Genomic DNA, 27,500 nt, shown 5'->3' with positions numbered 1-27,500 from the left:
TAATGATGATGATATTAAGGATAATAATAATAATAATAATAATAATAATAATAATAATAATAATAGTAAAAATAATAACAATAATAGTAACAATAACGATAACAATGATAACAACAATAAGAATAAAAACAACAATGATAATAGTATTAATCACAATAGTAATGATATTAATAATGAGCTGGCGGTCTTTTCTCTACATCTTGTATTGCTCACTCACTCACTCACTCACTCGCTCACTCACTCACTCACTCACCCAGGCAGGTCCAAGCTGTCAAAAATAGCGAGAACTTCTTCAAACTCCATGACGAGATGAATCAGTATCTGTATCTTCGTGGCGGCACAAAAGTGAGATTGAAATGGCACTTGGTGGTCAGCACGGCACTCTGCAACTTCCGCTACCACTCATCCACGTGGCACTCTCTCCACCATTAATCACCACTGACCACATTGGCACTGGCACTCTCTCCCTCCATCCCAGACCAAAATGGCACCTTTACAATGGCATGTTCATTCAGTCAGTCCCAGTCAGGGCGGCGCCGCTCTCACTCTCTCTCCAGTTAAGGTGTTATTACTTTCGGCTGTCTTTACATTCCTGTACTCTTTACAGCTTGACAGCAATGTCCTCACGTAGGTCTCACACCAGTATACATACACCCTATGCCCTAGGTAGAACTATATGGATGCGGATGATAAGGGGAAATATGTATCTATTTCATGTGTAGGCACGTGTAGCCTTGATGGATTCTTGTAGCTTCCTTGATTTTCTTATGTTCTTGAGTTCATTTTAATACACCGCCCCTTATTATTATTTTCTTTTCCAGTGACTCAATTGCGCCACATTTTGCCACGCTTCCCTATGTCAGCACACCAGTACACGTGATCTTGACGGCACTGCACTTCACCAAGTTACATTGACACATTCCTTGAATGACGTATAGATACTCTGACACTCTCCGTGACAGTGACATTCGTTCAGCCTCACGTCACGTACTGGTCACGCTTCCCTCCTCCCACAGGCACTGTCCTTTCCGCACCTCTGGCCAGCACTGCCACGTTTCTTTCCTGCCTCGGGTATATAATGCCACACTGTCCTTCACTACCAGGCTACAATACGAGGCGGCCTCCCCGCCACGGGTACAAGATAACTGGGCCTCCCACTATCGGCTAAACAAACGGTGATAACGCGGCGATCACGGTAATCATCCCGCAGTATTTCAAAGGCATGGCAGAGCGAGAGATAAAGTCCCGCTGGGTGACGTAAGGGAGGTGGAGCAACAGGAAGACAGGCCAGGTCGAGAGAATGCTGAGGAAAGGGCAAAGTAGGTCAGGGAGGTGAAGGAAGTAAAGGAAGGAAGGAAGTAAGGTGAGGTGAGGGGACGCAATGCCGGCGGTGTCTCCCCTCCACCCACGTGAGGGCAAGGTGACCTTAATTAAGACATTCTCCAGGTTTTTGGACCAGCTCACCAACACAACGCACAGAATCACTGGCTTTTTACACGATTGACGTCGAGGACTCACTCACTCAGCGGGCATCATTAGCTGCCTCGCTCCCTGTCATTATCTTGTAATTTCTAAGCTGAAATTATGACGATAGAGAGCGCTGATCTGGTCTAGCAAGACCGGAGGTGAGGGGCTGCGGCCCGCTTGAGCGCGTCTGTCGCACACACTCCACGTGGCGCCGACCAGCGTCTGGCCCGGCGAGGCACCGATTGACAATCCGTGGGAGTGTCTAAGGCTTCCCGGGCACCGCGAGCCGCGCTTTCTCCCTCTTGTCTTCGTGCTGTTTCACTCACATTGGCTGCCATTGCTTCATTTCTTTCTTCGTTTGTTAATTCCTCCCCTCCCACCTCTCTCTCTCTCTCATTTTATATATATATATATATATATATATATATATATATATATATATATATATATATATATATATATATTTATTTATTTATTTATTTATTTATTTATCTATTTATTTATTTATCTATCTATCTATCTATCTATCTATATATATATATATATATATATATATATATATATATATATATATATATATATATATATATATATATATACACACGACTATTAATGGCCATGATACCGCGAGGAGCATCACTGAGCGCCCTTTAAGAGAGAGAGAGAGAGAGAGAGAGAGAGAGAGAGAGAGAGAGAGAGAGAGAGAGAGAGAGAGAGAGAGAGAGAGAGAGAGAAATGGAATAATCAAGTAAACATACTTATAGATATGAATAAATAAACCAAACACAGACACTGACAGACAGAGAGGCAGACACATGCACAGCCCACACTCACCCCCCCAATACACACAGACATTACAGCTTCCTTGTATCCTCTCCCCAGTCTCTCTCTCTCTCTCTCTCTCTCTTTCTCTCTTGAGTAGCTAGGTAACAGGCCCCTCAGTGCGCGTCACACCGGCACAGCGGCCCGGCAACGAGCATTACAACGTCAGAACAAAAGGCTGGGCATAATATTCTCCATCCCACCATGTTATTCAGAGCTGGAGGAAGGCAGGAGGGCAGAGACGGGAGAGGAATAGGGGAGGGAGACGTGGAAAGAGAGAGACAGTGGGAGGGAGATAGAGAGTGGGAGGGAGAGGGAGGATAAGTCACAGTCGAACACTTTCACAATTCCAAACGTTATTTACACGACTATCTCGAAACGGAAAAAAAAAAGTAATGAAGTGTTCTGTGTGAGGGTGTTGGTGGTATTGGTGGCGTGTAATGAGTCTGTGCTGCGTTGTGTTGTGCATGTCACCTGAATATTTTCCCCCGTGAACTTTAAAGCTTTCACACACCCTCCTCTCTCCTCTCCTCCCTCTCCCCCCTCATCTCAACTCCCTCCCGTTACCTATGTGTGTGAGTATGTACTGCGATAAATTCACGCCATAAAATGAGGATGGCTGAAATATTTACGGTCGTGACACAGGCAATGGTCGTACATTAAGTGACCATTGCCCTCTGTTCACCGTGACGAGAGATGGTGGTGGTGGTGGTGGTCACGGTGGCCTCGCCCAACGGGACCGTAAAGTAGATACATGACACGGCCCTGATTGGCCTCCACTTCATAGGAACTCACCGCCCAACACACACACACACACACACACACACACACACACACACACACACACACACACACACACACACACACACACACACACACACACACACACACACACACAGCCTTTTCTATATTCTTCCCTTTTCCCATTTGGTAGTGGCACCTTATTGTGTGTTTATCTCTCACATATAAATTTTGTTGCTCTCTGTCAGTGCCTCTCTTAGATCAAAATAAAGGGACAGTTATAAAGGTGGAACAAATTTTCACCTCTCACCTCGCCTTGCCTCATCCCGTGTCATCTCGCCTCACCTCGCGTCACGTTTCGACATTCTGCAGCAAAACAAACACGGGAACAACTCTGGGTCAACACGAACACGGCAGAGACAACAGAGACATCGACGCAGCCTTGTTTTGTAATTCCAATCAATACCCATCGCTGACTCTTACCACGATATATTTGTGTAACTTTACAGAAACACTATTAACACTGACTGATGGTACATGATAAGCCTTTTCGTTCATTTCAATAAAAGACGACTTTACTGAATGTGAATAAAACTACTAGTCCTGAGAATTTTGAAGTACCCTACCCTTTCCTTCGCTGCCAGTGATACCTTTCAAAAATGTATTCTGATATTACACATTAGCATTTAGAAGTATTGAGCAGTCTAAACAGTCACTGGGTTACAAAACAAAATAGCAATAAAGCACGCAAGTAAAAGCAACATTAATTCAAGACACAATAATGCTTTAATCTCTCGTCCAGATTGTTCTCAAATGTCACAGGGATGATCAGTAGTGCTCGCGTATTTTCCCAACCGGTAATGTAGAATGCGCATGAAACTATTACTACATTTATGACAACACGCTATGAAATCCACAAAACCTGTGAAATGAAAAGGATAAGAGGCAGTGTTTAGCAATGCGTTTAAAGCACCCAGTGAAGCAATCTTCCAGTCGACTCCCTCTCTATATTATAACAAAACACCACGGAAGAAGAAAAAAAACAAGGAAACAGGGCCACGAACTAAGAAGCAAACACATAATGGAACAACCCTCCCAGTTGAACCACTCACCAACTCATCACAAAACACCAAAACACAGTAACAAAAACAAGGGAACAGAATCATGAACTTAATCAACAGTGTCCTAACCTTATACCGGCCTCACCAGGTTACACAACACCCACCTACCTCCCCAAGGACGCCTCCTGCCGGGCCTTAGGGGACACACCACGCTTCATGATGCCCACAGACACTGAGCAGGGACAGAGCAAGCCACTGAACACTCTGCAAGAACCTCACACACACTCCAGCGGCCACGGGTAACCTACTGAGTGCATGATACCTTTACTGACCTGACGAGGAGGTGATTAATTCTGCCTCGGCCACGCGGGTGAGTTGGTGAGTTGGTGAGTTGGCAACCAGCCGTGTACGTTCGTGTCAGTTAATTGAAAGGAGAAGAGAGACGGAAGGTGACAACACACTCCGCACCACAACAAGCACGTAAACAGCTTCCCTGCCTGTCCCTCCCACCTAACTCCCCTCTCTCTCTCTCTCTCCCTCTCTCTGTTTGCCCCTCCCCCTTCCCATCAACTCACTTTTCTCTCCCACAATCAACTCCTCTAAACCGAACCAGTATTTCCCCCCTCTCTCTCTCTCTCTCTCTCTCTCTCTCTCTCTCTCTCTCTCTCTGTCAGTCGGTCAGCGAGTCAGTGATTGTCTATCTGTCAGTTTGTCTATTTGTTTGTCTTTTTCCATCTCTGTCTGTCTATTTTTCCATGTCTGTTTATCAGTGTTTATCTGTTTCTCCGTCTGTTTAATGGTTCTCTCTCTCTCTCTCTCTCTCTCTCTCTCTCTCTCTCTCTCTCTTTCCAATTAACGTCAACTAACCTTTACTCTCTCTCTCTCTCTCTCTCTCTCTCTCTCTCTCTCTCTCTCTCATTCCCTAGGTCATGAGAACAAACCTTTCTTACAATTTACTCTCTCTCTCTCTCTCTCTCTCTCTCTCTCTCTCTCTCTCTCTCTCTCTCTCTCTCTCTCTCTCTCTCTCTCTCTCTCGACATAATAGAAATCAAGCTCTCGTCCCTCCTCCGTTTCCTCCTCCCCTTTTCTCTCCTCCCTCCTCCATTTCCTCCTCCCCTTTTCTCTCTATCTTTATGGTCCTCCCTCCCTTCCTCTATCTCTTTTATACACGTCCACTATACCGTCCTTCTTTCCTCCCTTTCCTCCATCCTTTCCTCCCTCCCTCCCACTCTCCTTCCTTTTCCACAACGCTCTTTTCCCTTCCAGTCATACATATACTCAAGTGAGGAAACATGATCTCTCTCTCTCTCTCTCTCTCTCTCTCTCTCTCTCTCTCTCTCTCTCTCTCTCTCTCTCTCTCTCTCTCTCTCTCATTTCTTTCGTTCACCTTCTCTTTCCCTCCTATGCATGTTCTCTCCCTTCCGTCTCTCCCTCTCCCCTCTTTTACTTCTTATTTTGTTTCTCCCTCCATCCCTTTCTCTCCTCTTCCCCCTTTATGAGATTTAAATTAGTTCTTCTTACCTCCCTCCCTCTCTCTCTCTCTCTCTCTCTTACTTCAACGAACGAACCAGTTTTTATCCCGGGATTGCAACCGTCGCCAGGAGCTGCACTAAGAGGACAGATGATGACCTATGTAAATATCACTAGCCACCAGACAGCTCCCGTGTCCTCCACCGCCCGACGAGAGACACAGAGAACAAGACGGAACGGGAACTTTTTTTATTTTATTTATACCATGTGGACTTTACACGAGAATTTATGGGCTAAACGGGGTTACTTTTCGGGGTAACTCCTATCTCAAAGCCCACCCGCTAGGAAACCGTTGCCCCGAGTGAGGAAGCCCAACCTACACTCGGACCGTGGACAGGATTCGAACCCGTGTGCGTGGAGACCCCTCGGACCCCAAAGCACGCATGGTTTCACTGCACCACGGCTGCCCCTAACTAACAATCATTAAAGACCATATTTTGAGACAATTCCGTGCCACACGTCGACTACATTCAAAAAGGTATGTTAATGTAAATGCACAGATTTTTACGTTTTTTTTTTTTAATGCTTGCAGTGACGGAATTATATGATTGTTTTTGCATTATGAGCAGGAGAAACACACATGAGAACCCCGGCTAACTGTGACCTTTGAAAAATAGTGCGGTGGTGAGAGAGACCAGTGCTTTAGAATACTGGCTTAAGACAGACCCAAACTCTTTTTAAAGGCTTGAAAAACACCACAGGAGGCGTACAATGGTGAAGCAGACAATGCGGCGTGTCCATGTTTTGATAATGCGCAGGGAGTGGCGGTGACTGAGAGAGTGAAGGGAAAGGATGATGGGAAGGAAAGCTGAGGTAAGAGGGAGGAGTGGAGTGGCAGGGAGACTGTGGAGCAATAAGTGGTGGTGGGATGAAGAGAGGTAGAGAGACATCGGGGTGGGAGTGGCGTGAGAGAAGAGGAGGGGGGGAGGGATTCAAGGAGTAATGAAAGGAGGAGCTGGGAGGGGTTTGGAGGGGCGGTGCCAGACTTGCTGTGAGGTGAATTTCTCGCTCTGAGGAGTAACTTATCTGCATTACCCACCCACCCGGCCACACACACACACACACACACACACACACAACTCTCTCCTCTCTCTCTCACACACACACACACACACACACACACACACACACACACACACATACATACACTACTCTCTCTCTCTCTCTCTCTCTAGGTGAACATAGTGGGAAATTAGCCGGGTTACATAACGCAGCCATCATTTCAGAAACGCCTATAAACTCGCTCTGCTGACGAAGCGAGAATATAACAAGGGAAAAGTAAGGACACGACTAGATCCGTCAGTACAAAAAGCGAGCACTGTGGAGGAGGAACACTGGCAGACACTTTCCCGTCTCGCGAAACTCATAAAGCTACGGAAAAAAAAAAAAAAAATGCACCCATAAATAGAGCACATCGGTACGTGGAGATGTAATATACTGTTGAATTTATCCAAGAAATTTCAAAGGAGGAACACTGAGACACACGTTCCCGTTTCGTGAACCATATAGATAGAAAATAAAAAGATAGATTCATCCATACATAGAGCATATCGCTACAAGGAGTTATGTAGTAATAGAATACACCATAAAAAATCCCTGATCTCTATTAAAAAATGGTCCTATGCTACATCATCAAAATAGTGAACAGAAGTCATGCGCTCTGTTCGTCCCCGTGGAAGAGGAGAGTGTGGATGGTGATAGGTAGTGAAGGGACACCTACCTGTCGTACGGGTCCAGGTCGATCAGGCACTCTCTGTTGGCAAAGGTGAGTGGAAGCATTAGCAGCGCGCCACACTCCACCAACACCACCACCGCCTCCTACAAGTGCGCTCTGGAGGGACGCGGCGGGCCACACCTTAACTTGCTTTCAGTAACTCGCGAATAGCCACGTAACTTGGCACAATACATGGAAATTGCCGTGTCTGCGGTGTTTGCTCGATAACAATGCAAAGTGATGATGGAATCTTGAACGATGAGGGTTTCTCGTCAATAAATATCGAAAATCATGAAAATATTATCAGAATATATATATATATATATATATATATATATATATATATATATATATATATATATATATATATATATATATATATAATGATTACGGGTTTTGATTAGTAAGAATCAAATGATCAGGATTTATAATCAATAGATTTCGAAAATAATGATTTTTTTTATAAGTAAGTATTCAGACATACAGACTACTTTATTGAATGGATAGGAAGACTTGACTATTTTGATCAATAAGAATCCTCATTACCGAAGGTTTCGAATTGGTGAAAGTTTTCTTTAATCAATAACGTGAGTGAGTCACAAGTTAAACTTTAAGCAACCCTCAATTAGTATTACTGTAAACGTTAAATGAAAATTACTGTGGTTATTTTTTGTCAGTCCTCGCTCAATAGTTCAATAAGGCGCGCGAGGTCAAGAGGTGCCTGACTGAGCAGCTTGTACCCGGCGTGGCCCGTCGCTCTCTCCTTCCGTATGCAACAAGACCACACCACTCAACCCTACTGAGGGATGAATACACACGCATTCACACAATCCATTAGCTACAGGAGTATTTACGTTAACAAGCACAAATGAATACCAAAGGTAGTATATCAAAACACACACAGGCGCCACTCGCACTACTCATTGCATTATACACAATACAGTCATGCCAGATCATACTAATTGCATCAAGATAAATAATTTTGTGAAATACATGTGAGGGATTGCAAAGTAGTGGTGTGGGTGGGATGCATGGGAAGGTGTGCAGTAGTGTAGCAATGTAATTAGTGTGCCAGAACAGTGTACTAGAATATATTGATAACGTGCTGCATTGTATACTTAAAGATGAGCCACTCTACATGAGGTGTAGCATGTACCCTGTGGTATGGTGCGGTATGCTGTGTTGTGGTGTGGTGTGGTGTGGTGTGGTGTGGTGTGGTGTGGTGTGGTTTGGTGTGATTTGGTGTGGTGTGGTGTGTGCTTTGTGGTGCTGTGGTGTTTTGTGGTGTGGTGCTTGGTGTGGTGTGGTGTGGTGTGGTGTGGTGTGGAGTAGCGTGGTGTGGTGTGATTTGGTGTGGTGTGGTGTGGTGTGGTGTGGTGCTTTGTTGTGCTTTGTGGTGTTTTGTGGTGTGGTGTGGTGTGGTGTGGTGTGGTGTTGTGTGCTACAGTGTCACTTAAGTTGCACAGCCTGAGGAAATTAACCTATTAGCTGGTTTGCTAATATTATGCATACTGGAGCGTCTGGGAAAATTAATCGACTGGCTGGCCGACAAGTGTTATTACAGAGCCTGGGGTGAATTAATTTATTGCACCACTAAGCGAGCTACACTGTTGTTACTGTCACTGCACGGCCTCAGGGGGACAACTTTTCCTCATCAAGACTCCCATGAACCACTTTCCCATCCATTGTTAAACTCTACGGCATTGAGCAGCCCAACTACACCACCACTACCACCACCGCTATAACCACCTCATCAGAAGCCCCCAAATCCTGCACACTGCCACATCTATGCGCACTTCCATTTCACAAGTCTCACATTCACCACGATTCCCTGTCACTCTCAAAAACTATCAGTGTCTCCGTCCATTTATCTTTCATACCTGGTAAAGCTTGAAAACTATCCACCACCGAAGCCTCCCAAAGCTTGCACACCACATCATCTCTGCACTCTCCTATTTGAAAGGTCTCACATTCACGAGGTATCGGTCGTCTCAAGTGAGGCATTAAAACTGTCAATATCTATCTCCATCTAGCTATTATATCTAAAAAGCTTCAAAACTACATCACACATTGGTTTTGCAAGTTTTACAAGTTATCAGTTTATCTTCAGCTACACTAAGCTTCAAATTTACATGTCACATTATTAGTAGCAGTGGCCATGAGGACAAGTCACTCACTACCCAACCCACTAGTCTACGCAAGCTGCACACACTACTTGTCACTGGTGTGGATGGCTACAGTGGAGGGTGGGCGAGCAGTGTCTGGGGTGAGGCGGTATGGCGCGGCGGCCTTGTTTCCGCTGCTCCACAGGGAGAGTCAAGGGTCAAACTTACCTAGGGAGACTGGAGGTCATGGGGTCTGCCTCATACTGGGGTCCGCGACGGCGGTCCACCGTGGCGTACCGCAGGGTGCCACCACCAATGTCTGAGTCGTACCCCTCCGGCTCGGACATGTAGCCGCCATACCGGGCTGGGGAAGCAGGGCGTGAGAAGTGTGCACCAGCTGAAGACTTTCTTTGCTGCTGTGTTGCTGATACTCTTTTACGTTACTTGATGTCCACAGTGACATAGCAATACAGTGATTAATGATTTGAAGCAGTACATTCACGTTACATAAAAGTATCAGTCCTGGATATCATTACTTTACATTATAACTTTATAATAACTTAAATTATTTATGCTAAGAACTTATAAACTTATAATAATGGATTAGTTTTACATTCTAAGCACACGCAATGCTGCAGGTTAGTTTCCGTACGTCAAAAATAAATTGTCCACCACTACAGCCCAAGCCCACAGGCAGACCACCGGGGAGGCGGCGGCAGCAGCATTAGCAACAGCGGTGCGGCGACACATGCGGCCCCGCCCAGTGCCCCGCGGCTGCCCCGACAGAGATACACAGGAAAGGCGGAGATTTATTTTTAAAGAGAACAGAGAGAGTTTAATTCCTCTGAGATGAAAGTTTTGTGCTGTTCCTGAATTCCAATTTGTTTTTGTTTACAAATTTTAGCACGCCGACCAACTTTTCGTCGAGGGAGTGTTGGCGGACCCTGACATTGTCTTGGTGGCTTTTCGAGAAAGGAATCACATTTAAATTGTTCAGTAGTAGTTGTGAGACGCACGCCTTTATTCTTTGCATCCTCCACACGGGGCAGCCATTCACGCATACAGCAAGATAAAGCATAAGTAATAGCCTGGCGCGCGGCACTGAAGGTGGGAAGGTATACCATGAAGAGCAGTGATTATTCTCACCTTTGCCTTTCATCATAAGGATATTTACATCTTTAAGGTATCTCACACCGCGCCTTTCAGAGTCACGCGCCAGACAAACAGGGGAAAAGGAAGCAAGTTTGAACGTCATGATCACATAACCAAGAGGAGGAAAACTTGGTCTCGTAATAAACCAAACACACTAAATAAACTCACTGACGAAACGTAACATCGGACTAACCTAAATAAAGCTAAAAGAAAACTATTGTATCATAAAAAACACAGGTACATTGTCCTGAATAATATTACGACTCATAACTAGGATAAGAAAATAACTGCAGTAAGAATCAATACTACTAATAATAATCTGCAACAACAATGGAGAAAACACTAGTACGTAAATCTGAACAAATCTATAGGTAGACAGAATCAGCTGCATTTAAAAGCTGCAAAGATCTCATGAGCATAGATCTAAAGGTCAGAAAATCAGGGAGGGATTGAGGACACCATGCACGGAGAGACTGATAGGGAGGGAGAACGAGAGATTGGGGGAAGATATATTTAAAGGAAAAATAATAATAATAGGACAAGGTATTAGTAAAGATAAAAAGGAGTCGAGGAGGGGAAAAAAGAACCCTTATCTCCAGCTCCAGATATAATGAAATAAAAAAATACGTGTTCATGTACCTCGACTTTGCCTGAATTTATACCTAGGTGAGTCTGAAAGGTAATTGAGAGAGAGTGGGAACCGAATTAGAGCCCGATTAATGTGAGGAACTGAAGGTGTAAGGAGAGAGAGAAAGAGACAGAGACAGAGAGAGAGAGAGAGAGAGAGAGAGAGAGAGAGAGAGAGAGAGAGAGAGAGAGAGAGAGAGAGAGAGAGAGACATTAGAGATACCAAAGGGAAGCATGAGACATTATTGATACCAAAGAGAAGCATGTTCAGCCAAGTTTCCCTCAAAAAATGAAAAAAAAAAATAAACATGAAAAAAATACATAGTAAATAAAATCACCATTCAAGAGAGAGAGAGAGAGAGAGAGAGAGAGAGAGAGAGACGGACAGACAGACAGACAGACAGAGAAAATAAAAATCATACTCAGTACAAAACTTATCGTAAAGAAAAATATATACAATAATACTTAAAATAATACAACAGTAACTGAAATTGTGTTATGCAAAGGAAAGGAAAATTAAATAGAAAATACTCCCTTGTGTGTAAAATGCCTCCTCCCATTGCACAAGCAGAGAGAGAGAGAGAGAGAGAGAGAAAGAGAGAAAGAGAAAGAGAGAGAGAGAGAGAGAGAGAGAGAGAGAGAGAGAGAGAGAGAGAGAGAGAGAGAGAGAGAGAGAGAGAGAGAGAGAGAGAGAGAGAGAGAGAGAGAGAGAGAGAGAGAGAGAGAGAGAGAGAGAGAGAGAGAGAGAGAGAGAGAGAGAGAGAGAGAGAGAGAGAGAGAGAGAGACATTTTTTCTAGGGTATGCAATACTATAGCAAAGAGAGAGAGAGAGAGAGAGAGAGAGAGAGAGAGAGAGAGAGAGAGAGAGAGAGAGAGAGAGAGAGAGAGAGAGAGAGAGAAACCCATTGGAAAGCACCAGTTACGCTATTTTTGCAGTGATACCTCTGGGAACTTTATATTTGATGATGAAGTGGTCGTCTGAAAGGTAAAGAGCACACGCTTATATATGCTATACACACTCAGAGATGCTTGGGACTAAGGTAAGGTGAAGTGCAGTGCCTCAACATCAATATCAAGAGTCACATCGATGTATGCTGTGTCTCATCAAGTGTGCCACAGTCAGTAACTTCTTCACCTGACGCGGCGACATGTAAACACTAGAGATGACGGATGCTCCCACTGACTGATTTAATTTATTTACTTTTTATGTATATAGGAAAGAGGGCCAGTCAAAGGCAAAAAAATTAAAAGATAAAAAAATAGAGTAACTTGAGGGCTGGTTCTCTACAAAGGGAGCAAATGCCTCGATACTTCCCTGTTAATAGAAGACTTACTCTCATCTTTAACTCACTGTCATATATTGCAACTCGCAGCACTTAGAGATGTAATGTATGTAATCTTTGCGAGTAATTATAACAAGGAAGCAAGTTGTTTGGAGATGGCTACACAATAAGAAAACATGTGAGTGTAACCATTAATTAGAAAGAATGAGCCAAATTGAAGTGAATAGGTAGAAACAAACACTAGATTCGTTTTTATACCCACTAAAACCATTACTTGATTGAAAAGAATGAGCCAAATTGAAGTGAATGGGTAGAAACAAACAGTAGATTCGCATTATATCCATTAAAACCATTACATAATTCTTTAGGGCCAGATTACATTCATATTGATAATCCAGAACCTCAGCATTATTTAAAGAAGAATCAAGTCAGTGTACATTACGTTTCCAAACAAGATAGGAGTAGAGAAACCATTAACCGGCGCAAGGCAGCTTCATTCAGTGGCAGAGTCAAAATATTCTCGTGTCGTCAGGGAAGCACAAAAGTTACTGTGACAGAGCTGATGAGACAAAGCACATTAGTGAATCCTAAAGCAAAACATATACTCTTATATATCGTGTTCGTGGAAAGGAGATTGTATCAACAGTGTTTGGGATCTGGGGGTGAACATATTATTACACGCACACGCACTCACACACGTATACACAAACGAACACAAACAGACACACGCACACTGCCATCTGTACTTGTCTTAAGATACAGGTATGGGAGACATGAGTTAATTATTGGTGTGAAGTGCAATATTCAGATGTCTCAGAAGTACCTCTGTTTTGCCAAGGACTGATTGGGGTGAGAATAAAGTGCAGACCTTCCTCTATAATTACATGGGAGGAATAAAATATCTCCCTCTATAACTATGTGGTGGAAAGATATCATTCCCTATAGAGCTATATGCAATGCCCTTAACACACACACACACACACACACACACACACACACACACACACACACACACACACACGTGCAGCCAACAACAAAAAAGTATTCTTCCATGAAAAGAAAGCAATAGGCAACAGATAAAGAGGATTTCCAACACAGTCTGTGCCGTTAAGCCTCATCGTCTCATTTGCATTGCGTCACTCTTTTCGCTCTATCTTCATGAATATGCAGGGGAAATTTGCAACTCTAAAGGCAAAGGGGATGAGAGGATTAAGGGGCTCCGTGTAAGGCACCAAGTGAATCGATTCCTCTCCTGTAAGTCAAAGTATACTGTATAGAGTGTTTTAGAATATAAATTTATTTGATGGGAAATTGTAAAACTTATTCAGGAAAACATGCGAGTGTTCGTTATAAAATGAGTTTAAGTGAAAGGGTAACGACTTTCTTGATATTCTGACCTTTTACCTCTTGCATGTCATCCTTTAACACGCGTCGATTTATTTTTTTTTATGGCTGTACACACACACACACACACACACACACACACACACACACACACACACACACACACACACACACACACACACACACACACCGTAGTGAATATTCCGTCTGTGTATATCACGCAATGTGTGTACCATTTATGTACACATGCATTACAATCGCATTCGTACACAAGTGCTAATATACACACACACACACACACACACACACACACACACACACACACACAAAGAGCTACCGTGTTATTCATTACTATAACGGACACCTATGTTAATCCTGACATCTAACAGAACATCCAGTCACAAAACTAACAATGATGGTTATAGAGAAAACTTTGATTTCCCGAGTCATTGAAAAGACTGAGCACGTTCCTCATTTTCTACACCTGCTTCACACTTCGCCTTTGTTCCCAGCACACGAGGCGCACCTGCACGCCCACCTCACCTTGCTTTTTAATTACTCAGAAAAACAGGACTTTCTCAGTGTATCTCCCAACCTTGAATCTGGGACACACCTTTCCACCCACGCCCACACCCACACCCACACACACTAACACACACACACGAAAACATACATTCACTTCCTCCTGTGTCCCAATATAGCCTAAATCTTCATAAAGCTAGTCTATATCCACCTCTATAATGTACAGTAATACCAAACATACCCAAATACTGACTAACTGAACTAATTGGAGTGAATAGATCTTTGGTATTTGCATCATCCTTGGGTCCTTCTCATGTATGTAGTATTAGACTAACTACGGTTTAAAAAGACAGGATTACTCGAGTTTCTGTATTGATAATGTCCTAATGTAATCATCAGTGACTGCCTCCCCTCATGTCCTCAGTGAAGTTCTGTTTCCCTAAGGCTCTATTCGCCCAACACTTCTCTTTGTGTAGTTGTACACTTACCATCTTTTATTTTGTGCAGTGAGTCGAACATCCTCTTGTACCACTCGCCCTGATGCTCTGACTTCACGCCCTGAGGGGAAGGAAGTTATGCTCCAGTTAATATCATGGTTGTGTCTAACTTTTCAGTGGTGCAATAATTATAGTATTTGGCATTATTTTGTATTCCTTTCATAAATGATAATAAATAAATAAATAAATAAATAATATGTTTAGAGTTGTTTTTAACTATTTTACCTGATGAATATGCAAAATAGCTATTCAAACACACATTCATGATAATTTCTACTATCTGTTCATCTTCCAACAATGATAATGAAAAGGAAAAATTACTTAAATCTGTATTCAGAACTATTTTCTCTATTTTACATCTCTTCCACCAAACATATACGAGTTATACATTTAAACTTTTATTCTTGTTTTCTATGTCTGTGTTACTTTCATTGGTACACTAAAATATTTGTATGAGTTATCCTGTAGAAGAGTTGAGTCTTGCGTTGTTATTTGGTGAAGGTGTCAGTGATGCGAGGCGACACACACAGAGAACAGGACGCGGGACACTCACCTTGAAGCCTTTGAGTTTCATCAGTTTGAATATCTTGAGTCTATCCTACAAGGCAGCATGAAAACACAGGACGGAAACAGAACGTAACAGTGTAAAAAGACAACTACGCCGCATAAACACACACACACACACACACACACACACACACACTGAAAATAAATCCATAAACATTTCTATATACACAAACTAATGCTCTCTCTCTCTCTCTCTCTCTCTCTCTCTCTGGCCCATTTTCTGAAATACATACAAACCTTCGCTATTTTCAAAAGTTTCCAGTTAAAGTTATACGTGATTTATTAGCTGCTTATTACTTTTATATTGGCAGATTAATAAGAGCTCTACATTATCATCAAGACAAAAAAAAAATATCTCAGAAACTTTATCAGTCTTCGTTGTGGGCTTTGAAAATAGTCGTGTTGAGAGAGCAAAGAGTTTCAGAATTCTCTATCTCGCCCTTCCCTTCTCTCTCTCTCTCTCTCTCTCTCTCTCTCTAAGGACATCCCAGCAGCCCGGCGCACTAGGAGCAGCTCACTACCTCTGCCTCTCACGGGCCAGCCAGCCAGGGACACACTCTGGCGGCGCCGCGGGGCAGTTAAGTAACCAAGCAGCAGCAGCAGCTTCTCTATGCTACGCGGGCAGTGCTTAGGCCTCACTAGTCCACAGCCAAGCAAGGTTACGCTGCCATACTTACGATTAATGGAGATGGACAAGAGAGTGACAGATTGGGTGACAGACCGAGTGGTTTCTTGTGTTACTGAGTGTTAAATGGTGTTATGATGCTCCATTGGTGAGGTTTTGGCGGCTTGTAATGACGGTGGTGATAAGTGTGATGAAGTGGGAGGCTGTAATAAATGAGGTTTTATCAGCGGTGTTGTGAAAGTGATAGTTGTGTGACCTGGTGTGTTACGAGAGAAGCAGTAAAGGTGCTGTGTTCATGGTTGAGATATCAAGGAGTGGTGTAACGTACATGTGTTGACGTGTGTCTGAATGGAAAGCTGTGCGTAGTGTGTGTAGCGTCAGGAAGCGATGATAAGAACGTGGTGGGCGGTAAACGTTGCGTGATGTCTCAAGGAAGGGCAGTCGAGAGCGGTGTCCTGTGGCATGATGGTGGTTTGCTACTTGTGTGTGGAGTCCAGGATCAGTGTGGTAAGTCATGGAGAGAGTGACGTGTCGAGGGAAGGTAGTCAAGGAGTTAAAGTTGTGTCGTGTGGTCTGTGGTGGTGGTGGTGGTGGTGGTGGTGGTGGTGGTTGCGTGGTTTCGCCATTGTTAACGTCAAAGTAGATTGTCAGTGAGAGTCGCCGTGAGTAGTGAGGTGTGGTGAGGAAGCAATGAGTGGCGAGGTGTGGTGAGGACATACCGACTTGAGGGTGGTGGGCACGCCATCCTTTGTGGTAGGCCCGACCCCCGTCACCTTCTTGGGGCCCAGCACGGCAAAGCGGCGGCCCTCACCCCCCTCCTCCTCACTCTCGTACTCTCTCTTGATGACGTACACTGAAAGGGAGGCAATGGTGAACACTGTGGCCAGGTTTTCCAATTACCTTAAATGCACGATTACCTTTAACAAAAATGACTAATCAAAACCTTCAAAACTAAGTCAGTAATAATTTGGATTACAGTAAGAGTATTTGTGATAAGTGAAGAGACCTACTTATGAAACTTGACACTTTATATAAACTTAATGAAGTCTAATGTTGACGTTAAACACTTGAAGGGATCTTGAGCTAAGTTAATTGAGTCTTCATGAGCCTCAGATTGGCACACATCTGCGCCAGGGTGCATGAAGGCATCTTGAGGGCGGCGCAGTACAAGGGCAGGGCATACTCACGCTTGTCGTCTGGCCGATACTTGGGTCCGTCATCAGGTTTCAGGTACTCAGGTCGCTTGCCGGGAATCTGTCCCTCTGCAAGACAGTGTTAGGTCACGCACTGATCACACTCACGCCTTCCTCACTCAAGCTTCGTATTCTCTCTATATATCTTAGACTCAATGATTAGAGTGATCTTGAACTTGAGGAAAAGTTGCTTATTGATTCTGTATTATATTAATTCTTTACTATAACATCAAATTTTGTTTTCTAATGGACATGATAATTACTTACGTTTACACCACTAATATAGTTTTAGAAGCAAATTTTGAAGGAGCCGTTGTGATTTATTTATAGAAACAAATAAAAAGGTGCAAGAACAGTGCGGAGTTTTCAAGAATATGTACAAAAAAGTGCGAGCTAAATTAGGCCTTTCATGTCTGTGTGTGTGTGTGTGTGTGTGTGTGTGTGTGTGTGTGTGTGTGTGTGTGTGTGTGTGTGTGTGTGTGTGTGTGTGTGTGTGTATAAGGGGACACATCTTGCAGCTCCTGTGGGTAATACTCCACGTCTTGAATTAGCATCGTAATGTGACGGTCCGGCGGCGGGAGTTTAGGACAGACTTATGCAAAGAGCGAGGGCGAGACGGTGGACTCGCCTTCATCCTCGCCGGGACGAGAACTACAAGAGTAACTTATTCCTATGTGTGTTGGAGCTCATCTTCCTCCTCCACTGCCTTTGAAATTAACGTAAACCAAAGAGCATAATATTGGTATGGGCATAAAAGACTGTGGTGAAGTAAAAGAAGTAAAGAGTGGTCAGTTTGCACTCTTCCTTTAGACATTTTTTTTCCTGGAATTACAGCAGAGAATAACCAACCTGAATGCACCTTTTAGTTTTGCGGCTCCACAATTCATCGGCAGTAATTGATGGGAAAACTACGCCAAACAAAAATCCCGCCATTCGCAAACTGATTGGAATGACAGATGCAGGAATGAACGACGCAAAACAAAACCATTTCGAAATACTCATTCGAAAACTGATAAAAGAAAAACTGAGTAAGAGGTAAAAGAAAAATATGTCTGTAAAGATATCCATCTACATCTCACGGTCACCAATCCAATGCGAAACAGAACACATAAAGAGGTCATTCCAAAACATACAACCGAAAACAATAGTAGAATTTTGCCGCCGGAACTACCATGGCCGCCAACTGAACCGCCCTAAGCGAAGCGTGCAGCCGCCCCTCCTCCGCCCGGCTGCCACCTTGCCCGGCCGCCGCCACAGAGCACCAGGCACTCACAGTGTGTTCCTGGACGACTAAGGGCACCAGCGGCCGAGCGGCGGGGACAGCCACACCTTTGAATAGGCCAAGGGACAGCGTCTACGCCCAGCTCGTGCACACCACAGCGACACGCCACACACTACAGAAGAGGGAGGGAGGAAGGGTCTGGGGCGTGTAGGTACGGATTGCTGCCTCGCCCTTTACTGACAACTTAGCGGCGCCTCGCGGGGTGGCGGTGTTCGGTGGACTCATTAAGTGTTCTACATCATATATAAGGTAAAAATACAAAATGGTAACGGTAATGTAATAACTGAATATGTGCAGTATCAGAATCTGAAACTACTTACATTAATTAATATGCATCTAAAACACAATAAGATCTCCAGCTAACATTACGTTTCACTAATATGTCTGAACATATCTGTGTCTTACTGTGTCTAGAGACTTACTGCACAATCTCTCTATCAAAACAGTATCAACTACGAGTACTATTCATATGCACATATTTACATCACTGCATTCATGTATACACAAGTAACAAGTGTTAATGAACAATCCAACCACATGCCTCCACAACAGCCCCTTGTTAGCCTGCTGGAATGACTATCACGTTATGTACACCGCGGCCCGTCAGTCCCGTGCAGTGTTAGGTAAGCACGGGAAGGCACGGCAACGCACCGCCTCTCGGGTCCTTCTACCACCCAGCCGCCCTTCGGGAATTGTGTCACGAGAGCAATCCATATGTACAACAGTGACGCATGAAGCCACACGCAGCCAGTGTCCTCCTCGAGTTCTTTGCTTGGCAGCCTCTTGAGGATAGGACTGGTTGGCTCGTGTGGCTTCAAGCTTGTGGGGACTCTGATCTCAGGGTCTGAAACTCGTCTCGTGCAGTCAACTCTATATATTCGCCTCTCACCCTATGATGAGCGTGGCATTTTTCAATCAAACTTTGGAGAGTGGATTTAACAAGTTTCAGGCCCCGTCAGCAGCGAGAGTGGCAGCGGCCCATCAGAGCCCCGTTCAGACCCAGCGTGCCGGGGAGACAGACAAGTAGACAGGTGGATAGACAGACAGACAGACGAGAGGAGAGACAACTGGAGGGAAGGGAAGAGAGAAGGTGTGGTGGGGACGGTGGAATTTTCTCATGGCTTTACCTGAGGTCGAATGCGGTTCATCTGAGGAAAAAATCATGGTCGATTTAGGCCAATTGATCTTTGGCAGGTATAAGTGAGGAGTCGGTGAGCAAGTTACCTGAGTGCTGCTCCACCAGTGCTTACACAAGTGACGACCGACCATTCTGAGCCCAATCCTTTGCACCTCAAGCATTACATCTACTTGATATTGTTTCACAGTTTTACGTTAACTTTCTGCGTTGACGTAAACTTTTATGTATAAGAATGAGAGCTCAACGAGAGAGTTTAATTATGAGTGGCTCAGAATCATCGCTCTATTAACATAATCAAATTGGGCAGGTGAACTCTTAACTTTACTGGGACAATGCACACAATCAGGTAATCAAGCCAATATATCTTTTGTTTACCAGTACCTTATAGTTACTCAAATTTCCTTAACATTAAAGTTGTGATGTATACATAGAATATAGCCAATGCAAATCCAGTGATCTACTTGTGACTGTATTACAATATGCAACCAGAATTCAACTTTAGTCTTATTCGTATCAATCAACCAATCAAGGCATTGCAGCTTAATTTTAGAAAGGATCTACATGATTTTGACTACGCCCTAATTTCATCATGCTAATGCTAAACCACGCACACACACACACACACACACACACACACACACACACACACACACACACACACACACACAGGACCTAGCGGCACCTTACCTCAGTGTCAGGAATTCTTAATAATTTCAATAAGATGCGTGATAGACAAAATGAGGAGAGAGAAGAGGGTACGAGGGAGGGCAAGGGGTGGGTTAATGGTGGGACACGGGACAAGGTGACGTGAAGGGACGGGGAGTACAAGGAAGCACATGAGGTTAACTAACAAGAGTGGAGATCAATATGATGAGGTCAATGTCACGTGACTCCCTCATCGTGACTATACAAGATCGGTCCTCGTAAAGCACGGCCGATGTGCACATTGACACTCAATACGTGACTCAGACAGAACACAGCAGGACTCGAGCTGTACTCAACACAAGGGAAGAGACACAGGTGGCACTTGTACTGCATCTGGCACACATGACTCAGGGAAAGCAATGTATCGTTTGCCTGGAGTGAAAATTAAAAGTAGAAATACTATATATATCTATGCTTAAAACTTGATCTTTGACGCTAAAAATAAAAAAAAAACATAAAAGCTTTTCTTTCAGTATAGAATGACTTTTCTGTAGTTAAGGGCTTATGTTCGTTATTTTTTTCTTTTTATCCTCTTTCATATGCTCCTGGCCTGCTTCACCACACATTAAAACAATAAAATCAACGCAAATGGAGAGAAAAAAATGGGATACTTTATGAGAAAAATGAATGACGAACGTTAAAATAGTGGCACCTTTTTCTTTAACTGACTCTCTTGCATGTTTCTCCTTGTACTCAGTTGTATAGAGTTAATTATTTAGTGACCCGTGGGAGAACTTACCAAATGCAAGTCAAAGGGAGGAAGGTCGGGGAAGAGAACAACGAAGGCTTTACTAAATAGACACCTCGCTGCCCTATCCCCAGCCTTTCCTCCCCAGTCCCTCACACTGCTGCCAGGGGGCCACTCAGGGACAGGGGGTAGGTGGGGTTGAGAGTTTAAATAAAGAAACATTTGGGGACATCACTTTTTAAGATAACACACACCCACAGACACACAGACAGACAGACAGACAGACAGACACACACACACACACACACACACACACACACACACACACACACACACACACACACACACACACACACACACACACACACACACACACACACACTCACACATACATATAAAAACACACACACAAAATGTCAACAATAAGACTAGAAATCAACACCAAATAAGATGTAATAAACCCAACAGTGAAATAAATATGAAATCCAGCCTTAAACACACACATAATTAGGCAAATAAGCAAGTAAATAGATAAATGAATAAATAAATAAATAAATAAGTAAAATAACACCCACACACACACACACACACACACACACACACACACACACACACACACACACACACACACACACGAATCCAAACAGTATAAGAGCCACACTGACCTCGTTTCTTCTGCAGGAGGGTGACGGTCGGGTTCTGAACCTTGGGCAGCGTGGAGGTGGGGGAGCGGGCCACCTTGTCCACGTTGGCGTCCTTCCAGGCAAAGCTCTCCTCGATTGACGGCGCCGAGATGTTCTCCTGCAAGAGTGGCGGGAATGAGCGGCATGATGGAGGGTTGGGCGGTGGGGAGCCGAGGGACGATGGGAGGAAACTAACATGAAGGAACGAACTTGTCATTGTATGAGGGTGTCAAGAGAAATGGAGAGCTACTCATCAGAACAAGAATAGGAGCAAAATAAGGGAAACTGCAGGAAATCATCAAGACTACACGTGGTTTAGCCTGTACGAAACATGCCTGCCTACTTCCTGGCCCTGTATGATAAATGGGGTATACGTACACACACAAAAGGGGGAGAACTGTAATGGGAGTTGAGGATAGACGGAGAATCAAAAGGTATTGGTAACGGATGAATGGAGTGTGAAGCAATTTAGATAGAGAACGATTGTAATTAAAAAAAGTAAACATCACATACAGTTTAACCTTTAAGAGAAGAGTGCAGCTGTACAGAACAGTAATGTAGGACGTTGGAGAGACACAGAAGCCCAGGGCGAAGGTAAGACATGAAAACTGCATTGATGGCGGTATAGCTTGCAGGTGTGGCCGTGTCATGTTATATAAACCAGTGCTGTGCAGACGGACGCGGCGGGGCAGTGCGTGGCGGGGCGGTAGGAAGTGAGAAATGGAATGCTGTTAAGTTGTCGAGGGAGGGCGAGGGCAGGGCGGGGCGGGGCAGAGAATGAAGGGTAACGTATGGGGAGGCGTTGTACACAGGTAGGCAGGGTGAAGGAAGGTGCAGGTGACTGATGGGGCAGGTTAATCATGGGAAAGGGAGAGATGGCAAAAGTATGAACGGGACAGTTTAGGTTTGCAAGGGAGGAGCGGGGATGTCAGAGCGATAGGAGTGTGGTTAGAGACGTGCTTGAAGTGGTGGTGTGGGGGAGATGACCAGGTGGAGTACAGGTGAACGATTGAGATGCAAAACAACAACAACGGTAACAAGAAAAACGTACTTGCTTCGGTGATATATCTGCTACTAACAAGAAAATCAATGATACGAGAACGAATATCGAAGAGAATGGAAGTACTAATAACACTAATGGAAACGGAGAAAAAGATGAGGGAAATTTATGGATGAAAATGAAAGATGGAAAATAGTTACAATAAACATAATTAACTGCTTCAATACTGGGACACATCTTTACTTAGAGATTTATGTACAATTAGACCATTTTATTGATATTAGGAAGAGTCTATGGAGGTCAAAAGATAAATGGCCACAGTCTTCACTATTTCAATCCATATATAAGTTTCTGGAGCTGTCCAAAACCACCAAATAGTAGGCAGAATGAATATGGGAACGCGTCATGGTACTCAAGGGTTAAATGTAAGTAGTCATACGTGTAGAACTGTTATCTTCTCGCAGCTTTCATTATTCTCTTATACTATCATATTTTTAAGTGGAAAATAGAAATAAAATAAAAAAACAGCAATGTATCCACGTATCAAACAAAAACTGTAAAATATAAATACGTGAAACACACTAATACACATACAAAATAAAGAAACTGTAATATTCTAACCGAGACTCAACAATAGCCCTCAATAGCGGCACTGGATCACCTTGGTCTGCCTCCCTCTCAACGCATTAGCCGAGTGACAGACGCGACAAATGGACGGAAGGCAACACAAGACGAAGCGAAAAGACTGACAAATTCAAGAACGGAACAAATCGCTTGACTGACAGACAAATAGAGGCTGAGCACACACCGACACCTCGAGGCAAGCGTATTGGCGAAGAGGAGAAGAGGAAGAAGAAGAGAGAGGAGGAGGAGAAGGAGGAGGAGGAAGGATGTTAAGCAGCCAGCCACTGACTCACAAACTATAAATATAGAACTCAAGAGACTAACTCTCCCTCTGACTTACCAGAGAGGAAGAAAGAAGCTTCATTTCCTCCTCCTACTACTACAACTACTCTTCCTCCTCCTCTTCCTCCTCCTTCTCCTTCTCCTCCTCTTCCTCTTTCTCCTCGTCCTACTCCTCCTCCTCTTCCTCCTCGTCTTATTTCCCTTCAACACCAAATTTAGCTGAAGAACAACCAGTGTGACATAAGAGACAAGAAACCTTAAACTCTCTCTCTCCCTCCCTCGTCACAACACCTGACCAACCCCAACAACACAAACAGGACTTTGCGTAAGACAACACGACTTCCTCCTCTTCCTCTCTCACTTTCCCTCTCTCTCTCCCTCTCTCTCTCTCTCCTTTCTCGTCCCGTCTCTCCCACTCACGACTGAGGAATGCGGTGATCTAATGGACGTTCCCTTCCTAAGCTGAGGTGAAGACGTACGGGGAAGGTTAAGGACGCCCTGGCCCTGCTGCTAAACAAAAACAGTGGGGCAGGTTCTCTCTCTCTCTCTCTCTTTCTCTCACCGCGTGTCTCTTTCAGCGTGGTCTGAGGCACCGACGCGGCGTGTTGGAGAGAAGGAATGTGGCGGTGGAATGAGAGGCGGGTGAGGCACAGAGAGTCACAGTGAAGGAAAGCGACCGCAGGTGTTAGGGGCCATTAGCCACTGCTGTTGCTGTTGCTGCTGCTCCCGCTTCTCATGGGTTGCTATTATTGCTACTGCTACTGTTACTGCTACCACTACTGCTACTACTACTACTACTACTACTACTACTACTATCATTACTGCTTTAGTGTTATTATCATTGATGTACAACTAGAACTTCTACTACTACTACTACTACTACTACTACTACTACTACTACTACTACTTCTACTACTACTGTTACTGATACTGCTATTACTGCTACTGCTACTGCTTCTATTATTACTGCTGTAGTCTTATTATGATTGATGAACTACTTCAACCTCTACTACTACTACTACTACTGCTACTACTGCTGCTGCTGCTGCTGCTACCACTGCCTGCACTGCTACCACCACCACCACTACCACTGCTACTGCTGCTGCTGCTACCACTGTTTCTGCTACCACTGCTACTGTTTCTGCTGCTGCTACTGCTGCTGCTACCACTGCTACCACTACTACCACTGCTGCTGCTGCTACTACTACTGCTACTGTTTCTACTACTACTACTACTACTACTACTACTACTACTACTACTACTACTACTACTACTACTACTAAATACTGACATCTTTTGGTAGCATCATCACCGCGACTGCTACTATTATTATCAACATATATGTACGCACACCATGAAAAAAAAGTATATACCAAGGCACTGAAAGATTCAATGTAATATGCATGACCGCTGTCCTGACACTTCAAAACGCTTAAGCAAGTCAACGTTATCACCAAGGCAAGGTCACTAATGAATGAAACTCGAAGAAGAAATCCCTGGAGAAGACCAAGACACATCCTCCTCATATCATTGCACTTAACCCCTTCAATACTGGGACACATTTTTACCTTGAGATTTGTGGACAATTAGACTATTTTATTGACATTAAAAAGGCTCTATGGAGGTCAGAGGATTAATAGGTAGAGTCGTCACTATTTTGATTTCCCACATGAGTTTCTGAAGCTGTATACAATCACCTTATAGTAAACTGAATGAATATGGAAATGTGTCGTGGTACTGAAGAGGTTAAACATTATGAAAGTGAGAACACAAAGGCCAGACTAACAATGGAATGTAAAGGAAGGAGGATACGAGGAGTACATTTCCTTAGCCAGCGAAGAACTACAGGCAAACTAACCTGGCTTCTGTTTCACTTGTTCTACTCTAGTTACTTTTCGGGACAGCATTACAACTATACATTTTTTTTCTCTATTTTTTATGCATTATTTTTTTCCGTTGCCACATGTCGGTCTATTTAATACACACAAAGAGAAAATCAAGGTGTGGTGAAGGTGACGGCTTGGCTTACCTGTGAGGGCGCCGCTGCGGAGAGGACGAGGGTTCGTAGGTGATCTTTCGGTAGTCCTTGCGTCCTAGGCTGGGGCTGGCACTACCCGCTGTGGGGAGGAGAGCAGGGTGAGGCGCTGCGCAACATCATGATACACGTCTATGCTAATTATGAGTTGTGTGAAACCTGAATGGTCACGCACATGAATGAATCTGTTACTGAATGTACTACGGGTGAGAATATTTTCAATGACAAGTTTGATATAACTTGTGGGGACATGAACACTTTATAATCATACTAAAAGAAAAATAAAGATAACTGAAAAAAAATAAAAAAGTTACGATGAAAAGGAAATAATGAGAATATAGCAAGAAAATGAAAACAAACGGATATCACCACTTACAAGACACATAGAGCTACCTTACAACTACCAGCTAACTTTCAATACCACTAAAATCTATAACATTGCTTTATATTTTACGTATGTTTTCATTCTTGACCGATGCTCTTTAAAAGTGTGACCTCTTGGTGTGAGAATGTGAGACTGACTAATAGACAGACTGACAAATAGGAAGCTCGACAGACAAAAACAAAAGACAGACAGATTGCCAGGCATGCAGGCAGACAGACAGATTGAGAGACAGACAAAGACTAGTGACAGAAAAATGTAAACTGAGAGATAAATTGTAAGACTCCATAATGATAGATAAAAACCTTAAAAAAACATACATGAAAACAACATTATTTTTACATATTCTATTTCGACACAAATTCCATCACTTGACCTTCAATTCTGAGCTGCACGTTCCCTCCTCTCTCTACCATCCAGCCTTCCCTGTCAAGCTTATTATTCTCTTCCCTCCCTTCTAACTATTCGCTTTCCCAAACTCTCCCATCTTTTCTCACACTCCTTTCATCTCTCCATCTATTCTCACATTCCCTTCCTGGTACTTTCCTTTACTTTTCTTCTCTCCTTACACTCGCAACACCAAAGATTCACTCCTGTACTCTCTTTACTTCATTTTCTAATTCACACTCATTCTCTCTCTCTTCTCTTCCTTCACCTCATTTTCTTAGCATTTCTCTCCTCTTCATACTGTATCAACCACCTCCTCTCTTCCCTTTTTTCCCTCAATTTCTACTTCACACTCTCGTAGTCTCACTTTCCTTCCCCCCTCTCCCTTCCCTTCCCTTCCTTTCGCGAGTACCATCTCCTCTCCATCCCTCACCTGTGATATTATCTGAGGGAGAGAGACAGTGAGGTGCTACAAGATCTGTTAATGAGACGTTGCGAGATTTTGGCTTGATCTCTCCCTTATCCACCGCTGCCACACACACACACACACACACACACACACACACACACACACACACACACACACACACACACACACACACACACACACACACAGAAAAGGTTTGCTGTTGTTTTAAATTTTCTTCCTTCTTTCGACCGTTCCATGTGTCTTCCTCTCTATTCCTCTTCTCTTCCTCCTTTTCCTCTTACTCCTCTTTCTCTTCATCCGTCTCCTACTCCTACAGTTCCTTCTCCTCCTCCTACTTCTCCTACTCTTCCTACTCTTCCTACTCTTTCTCTCCTCCTCCTCTTCTGTTCTATCCTTGCCTCCTACAGAGTATATAGTTTCTGCAGATGTAGTACAATAAAGGAGTAACCTCATCATAGGTCAGACGAGCGACCTATGTATTCCTATGTATGTATTCCTCCTCCTCCTCCTCCTCCTCCTCCTCCTCCTCCTCCTCCTCCTCCTCCTCCTCCTCCTCTTTCTCTTTTTCCGTCTCATTCGTTTTCATCTTTTCTATAGATTTGCTCTCTCTCTCT

At 43.8% G+C, this 27,500-nt stretch overlaps 1 protein-coding gene across 37 annotated transcripts in view; it reads right to left on the bottom strand.

Annotated features, from left to right (window-relative positions):
* The window catches only part of LOC123516083 (titin-like), a 562,881-nt gene that overhangs the window by 131,011 nt on the left and 404,370 nt on the right, over window positions 1-27,500 (bottom strand). For 28 of the 37 annotated variants that reach the window (XM_045275142.1, XM_045275145.1, XM_045275141.1 and 25 more), the window contains 2 exons: window positions 9,669-9,804; window positions 7,342-7,374 (listed from right to left, as the gene is read on the bottom strand). In XM_045275142.1, coding sequence (XP_045131077.1) covers window positions 7,342-7,374; window positions 9,669-9,804 — 169 coding nt within the window. Of the gene's footprint in view, window positions 1-7,341; window positions 7,375-9,668; window positions 9,805-16,776; window positions 16,911-17,244; window positions 17,320-19,659; window positions 19,681-21,728; window positions 21,865-25,681; window positions 25,770-27,500 lie in introns of those variants that run through there. The other 9 variants (XM_045275171.1, XM_045275164.1, XM_045275173.1 and 6 more) reach the window with 3 other exon arrangements.

This window comes from Portunus trituberculatus, chromosome 40 (genome assembly GCF_017591435.1).
Source record: "Portunus trituberculatus isolate SZX2019 chromosome 40, ASM1759143v1, whole genome shotgun sequence".
In the NCBI taxonomy this organism is placed as follows: Eukaryota; Metazoa; Arthropoda; class Malacostraca; order Decapoda; family Portunidae; genus Portunus; species Portunus trituberculatus.
Note: the sequence above shows the minus strand (reverse complement) of the source record. Positions and strands in the feature narration are given on the sequence as shown.